General features: G+C 41.0%; 1 protein-coding gene across 6 annotated transcripts in view; it reads right to left on the bottom strand.

Annotated features, from left to right (window-relative positions):
• Positions 1-3,380: 3,380 nt before the first annotated feature.
• The window catches only part of APP (amyloid beta precursor protein), a 259,837-nt gene continuing 257,217 nt past the window's right edge, over positions 3,381-6,000 (bottom strand). For 5 of the 6 annotated variants that reach the window (XM_032476919.1, XM_032476923.1, XM_032476897.1 and 2 more), the window contains one exon: positions 3,753-4,728. In XM_032476919.1, the coding sequence (XP_032332810.1) occupies positions 4,627-4,728 (102 nt within the window). In that variant the 3' untranslated portion in view covers positions 3,753-4,626. Of the gene's footprint in view, positions 4,729-6,000 lie in introns of all 6 variants that reach the window. The other variant, XM_032476915.1, reaches the window with a different exon arrangement.

The following is a 6,000-nucleotide window of genomic DNA, read 5'->3' as shown; positions in this document are numbered from 1 at the left end:
CTTAAGGATAAACAAGTTGCATTTCAAGTTCCAAGGTCATCAAAATCCAGTTTTGTATCTGCTGGAACTCCAGGATGCTGTGCACACATGCTCTTACTGAGGAACTTACTGGAGGGTGAGCTTCACCCAATGCAAAGATGTCTGGGAACAAAGGACTGTCCAGAGAGATTCCTCATATTCAACTGCAGGGCTAAGGCGCGAGAGGGTGAAGTTGTAGGTTGAAGAAAAACATTATGGACTGATAACGCAGAACAAACGCAACTGAAAAAATGAGAGAAGAGAGAGAAAAAAGGAGGAAAGAAGAGCAAGACTGTTGATTGTTGTATAGGTGATGGGTGGTGGGCAAAAAAATCATCTAGAAAAGGCAGATAGCAAGAGGCTAAGAAAAAAGGGATTAAGAGCACCACACACATAAAAATAGTTCAATAGTAACCACTAGAATAAAAATACAAAGCTTCCTATGAAACATGCACACTCACACACAAAACTCACACACCCTCATATGCATGCCAAGAGTCCTTCCCTCATAGAGACACAGTAAATATAATACACTCAGTCAGTCATAACATGAGATATGGAAGAACTAAAAGCCAGCGTAGCAGTCAGATCATAAAACTGAGTGGGTCCAACTTGTCTATTACAAGATTTTCAAATTGGCTCACATAGCAGAAACTCACTTCTGCGCTGTACGTGAGACATACACTTAAAACGCAGCAATTGGAAAAGCTATAAATAAAAAGCTCGGACAAAGATTTACTGAGCAAATGGAAACAGTAAGACAGCAGGGGTTGCAGTCCTGATAGCAAAGTAGACTTCAAGCCCAAAACAAAAGACAAACAGAAAAAACCACAGAGCTGTAAAATGACCCTTGAACAGATAAAGGAATCTCCAACTTCACTACTAAGAAGTAAGTGAATTAAAACTATATTGGCCTTTTAATGATGGCCATTCTGACCAGTGTGAGGTGATACCTCATTGTAGTTTTGATTTGCATTTCTCTGCTAATTAGCGATATTGAGCATTTTTTCATGTGCCTATTGGCCATTTGTGTGTCTTCAGTGGAGAACTGCTTGTTTAGGTCTTCTGCCCATTTTTGGATTGGGTTGTTTGTTGTGTTTTTTTTGTGTGTGTTGTTGTTACTGAGTTGTATGAGCTGTTTGTACATTCTGGAAATTAAGCCCTTGTCAACTGCATCATCTGCAAATATTTTCTCCCATTCAGTACATTGTCTTTTCGTTTTATATATGGTTTCCTTTGCTGTGCAAAAGCGTATACATTTAATTACATCCCATTTATTTATTTTTGTTTTTACTTCTGTTGCCTCAGTAGACTGCCCTTAGAGAACATTGCTGAGATTTATATCAGAGAATATTTTGCCTGTGTTCTCTTCTAGGAGATTTATGGTGTCTTGTCTTACACGTAGTCTCAGGCATAGAAAACAAACTTATGGTTACCAGGGAGGAGAGAGGGGAGGGATAAATTGGGAGTTTGGGATTTGCAGATACTATTATAATAAAATAGATAAACAACAAGGTCCTCTGTACAGCACAGGGAACTATATTCAATATCTTATAGTATCCTATAATGAAAAAGAACATGAAAAGGAATATACATATATGTATAACTGAATCACTGTGCTGTACACAGAAATGAACACAACATTGTAAACCGACTGTACTTCAATTAAGAAAAAAAAATTATACTGGGATGCCATTCCTCACCCACAAGGCTGGCCAGGCCAAATTCTCTCAAAATCTCGTTTAACTTTGGTCTGGGTACTATTACTATAATTCTATTTGGTAATTCTTAAATTTTGTGTTCATTATTTATTGATCAATCCCTGGACTATCTGGAGAATTCTTTCATCATACCTTAATTTTAGAATACGATTATAAAGCATTATTCTTTCCCCCCATAATTATATATATGTATATATAATTTACATATATATGTGTCTGTGTTTAATTTTTTTCATTAGTTCTGAAATGATCAAAGCTAAAACTTGCAGCTCCTGGCCTTAAAGGCTGGCCTGGGAGTAACATCCTGTATGTGTGAGAAGGTTTGGTTTCATTTCATTAGTCATTTCATTACTTATATGAAGGCTTATTTCCCCCATTAGTTACCTCTCTTTGGGTGAAAGCAAACGGAACTGTTGCTTATACACGTAAACTGTCACGTTTCGCATCTTCCTAGAGCAGTCATGTCTAATTGCCCTTAACAGGGCAAGGGAGACAAGCATTTTGTTCTCTTGAAAATAACACATCCAGATGAGTTTTATTGAGTCTGTGCATACTGCACAGTGACCTGAAGAAATGATTTTGATGAATTTTCTGTGCTTTGTGTTTTAGTTTGAAAGTTGTGATCTAAGGCTAAAAGGTGCTGGTCGGTTCTCCTGTTCACCTGTTACCTAGCACAGGACAGCAGAAACACCAGGGTCAGGGGGTTCTTAGATCTTTGGAATGCCCAGGCTTCTCTAGCTAAAAATCATGTACACATAACACTGTTTTGGAATACAGAGCAAAGGTTCTCAAATGGGGATGATTTTGCCCCCTCTAAGGGACATCAGGCAATGTCTCGATGTCTTTATCGTAACTGGGGAGTACTATTGGCATGAAAAGGGTGGAGACCAGGGATGCTGTGGGACACCTTACAATGCTCGGGACAGCCGGTCAAACAAGGAACTACTCCTACAAAACAGCAACAGGGTTGAGAAACCCTGCTTATTGATGACTGTCCACTGATCATAATTTTTATTCCTCTGGAACTTCTCTCTTTGTACTTATCTGGGACTGTTAGACAGTCTGTATGTCTGTGTCCCCCCAAACTTCACATGTTGAAATCCTAAGGCCCAATGTAATGGCACTAGGAGGTGGGGCCGTCGGGTGATGAGCAGTCATGAGGGTGGAGGCCTCAGACACGGGATTAGTGCAGTCCTCAGTGAGGTGCCGGAGAGGTCCCCGGCCCCTTCCACCACGTGAGGGTACCAGGAGAAGAGGGCCCCCACCTGACTGTGCCAGCACCCCGATCTCAGACTTCCAGCCTCCAAAACTGTGAGAAGTAAATGTCTGTTGTTTATCAGCCACTCAGTCTGAGACATTTTATTACCGTAACCAGAATGGACAAAGACAGGGTCAAACTTGAGGACCAAGATACGGCCGCCAAATAGTTTGGATGGAGTGAAAACTGAATTAGGTCTATGAAGCACTCTACTTGCACTGGGAGGTGACTGTTGGCCCCAATTTCATCCCCAACTTGTAAGTGAGACACCATATAGGTGTGGGTGTTCAACATTAGGTACGTTAAAGGTTCTCACTCATCTTCGATGACTCAATGATCAGAAGGTTGTTACCATGGAATCATGCACACCAGCACAATGGCGCTCCTCCAACAATGCCTTTATTTACATGAAAACACCATTTTATACAAAGGGAAGTCAAATCTTGAAGGGTTTGTCCAGGCTTGTCTTCCCCATTCCCTGATTTTGTCCCTTCCACTTTCATCCTTTTTTGGTATCATAAATAAAGAGTTTTATTGCTCTCTTTTTCTCTTTTCCCCCCTTACTGGAGGCACTGGGGGTTGAACCCAGGACCTCATGCATGCCAGGCACATGCTCTACCACTGAGCTATATATCCAGCACATAAAGTGTTTTTTAGACTGAAACTGGAAAAGAAACTGAGTCTGCCTCTGTTTCCCCACCCTAAATTGCACTGAATATTTCATGTCTGTAACCATCTTTCAAAGAACACTCTTGCCCAGCGTCATTTTATTTAATTTATTTATGGAATACAGTGTAGAAAGCTATCATGGTCATAAGCAATGATTCTGTACAGTCATCCTGAAGAAAGTTTTTTTGGGGAGAATTCTTGGTTAATTTGAGACCAGCAGAGCACTCCCCCCACCCCCCGCCCGTAAAAGTGCTTACAATGAACAGGGAATTCTTTTCTTTATCAAAGATCCGAAGATACATGGACAAAAAAAAGTTTCAATTCTCAATGCCTAATGTGTGCACATAAAACAGGCACAAAGAAATAAACGTGTATCCTCATAATTCCTATATCACAAATATAGCGGAAGCAGCAATTTGTACAGTAAAATGCAATCGTGGAAAAAAAAATCCTCTAACTCATTTGGAATACATAAAAATGTTTAACTTTAAAATGCATAGTGATCAAGAAAAGAATACTTAGGCAAGAGAAGCAGCTAAAGTCCCACGTTCACATGAAGCATCCCCCATGGAGTCTTAAAGCATATTTCAAAGTAGGACTGAATTGGGTCACAAACCACAAGAATAATATACAACTGGCTAAGGGCTTACGTGATAAATAATCAGGAGGGAATCTATTCATGCACTAGTTTGATACAGCTAAACTCTTTACAGGACACAAAACCCATTAATAATGTAGTGTAGAGACCAAAATGTAAAGAGAGAGAATACATTACTGATTTGTATATTAATTCAAGTTCAGGCATCTACTTGTGTTACAGCACAGCTGTCGAAAGGCGATAATGAGTAAATAATAAAACAGAAGGGTTGCTTTCTTTCCACGTTATTCTGTAAATGAACACCGATGGGTAGTGAAGCAATGGTTTTGCTGTCCAACTTCAGAGGCTGCTGTGGCGGTGGTCTAGTTCTGCATCTGCTCGAAGAACTTGTAAGTCGGGTTTTCGTAGCCGTTCTGCTGCATCTTGGAGAGGTGGCGCTCCTCCGGGGTCACAGCGGCGTCGACCTGAAGAAGCAAGAACGAGGACATGTGAGTTTAAAAAAAAAGCAATCTTTTAGGAGTGATGCAATAAAAAGATAAGGTGCACTGTACTCTTCTTTTCCCAAGACTGCAGAACACCCACGATTTTCTCCTCTTTCTTCCCCACTCCGACGGCGAGCAGGACGCCTGTGCCCACCAGTTACGCAGATGCTCCATCCAGCCACCAGGTGGCGCCTAAAACCTGGCCGTGCTGGATGGGCAGGCCAAGGGCTCGTTGGTTGCTTCCCTAACTTAACAGTAACTGGGATACAGGTAGGGCAATACATATTTTCTTCTTCCCCTGTTGGCTCAAAAAAGGACAAAAGGCTCCCATGGAAGGCTGTTTTACTTGAATGTGTGGTGGTAAAATAGAAAAAAAAAAAAATCCCAGAGTATCATGGAGAGAGATTCAGCAGAGTGGAATGGGTGACACTCAAACCTGAACCACTGAGTGTTTTCCCATGCTTGCTTTAGTCTGTCCTCGTTTTCATTAAATATGCTAAAGAGACTCTTTTAATTAAAATAATGACATAACCATATCAAAGGGGTATTATTAAAAGATATAGAAAGAATATACTGTTCTAGATTACAGATTATCTTTTTTTTTAAACTGAGCACTAAGAGGTAAACTAGAAGTATGTCCAGCTAAAGGCTTGAACAGACCCCCTCTGCTGATACGGTGGCTCCTAGATCAGGCAGCAGTTGGAAACTTGTGTTCTCCCCCAGAGGGTCCTGCTAGGACCCAGCTTATCCCCCGGGAGGTGGGAAGTGGCTATTCAGGTTTCTAGTATGTTTGCTGTACCTCAGTCTACAGAAGAGTGGAAGTACTTGATTCTTTGCTGAGTAAATGAAAGCTTAGCTTTGTTATTGTAAGATTTCTCTTCTGTAAAACCACTGGAAGTAAAGAGAATCAACACAAATTTAATCAGAATGCAGCCACATCTTTTCCATAAAGCAGTTTAGATGTGCTGTCCAGAAGATGGTTTTTCCTTCAAATGGATGTCTTCTCTTCTGTACATGAGGAGATCGGGCTTCCTACATCATTTCTAGGAGAATACAGCAGGTCTGTTCCCCACTGCTGAGTGCTGCAAAGTGACGTTCAGTTCTTTAAGCAGCTTTCCCCACCAAACCCAACAATGCAAAAACACCAGAGAGCAGGGTGTGTTGGTGCTAAGACACCAGGGCCAGGGATGGAGGGCAATTGATACACCAGGACTAGATCACACTGGCTAATAATTTAAACTGAAAGACTGGTGC

The sequence above is a fragment of the Camelus ferus genome, chromosome 1 (genome assembly GCF_009834535.1).
Source record: "Camelus ferus isolate YT-003-E chromosome 1, BCGSAC_Cfer_1.0, whole genome shotgun sequence".
In the NCBI taxonomy this organism is placed as follows: Eukaryota; Metazoa; Chordata; class Mammalia; order Artiodactyla; family Camelidae; genus Camelus; species Camelus ferus.
This window is presented reverse-complemented; position numbering and strand designations above follow the sequence as displayed.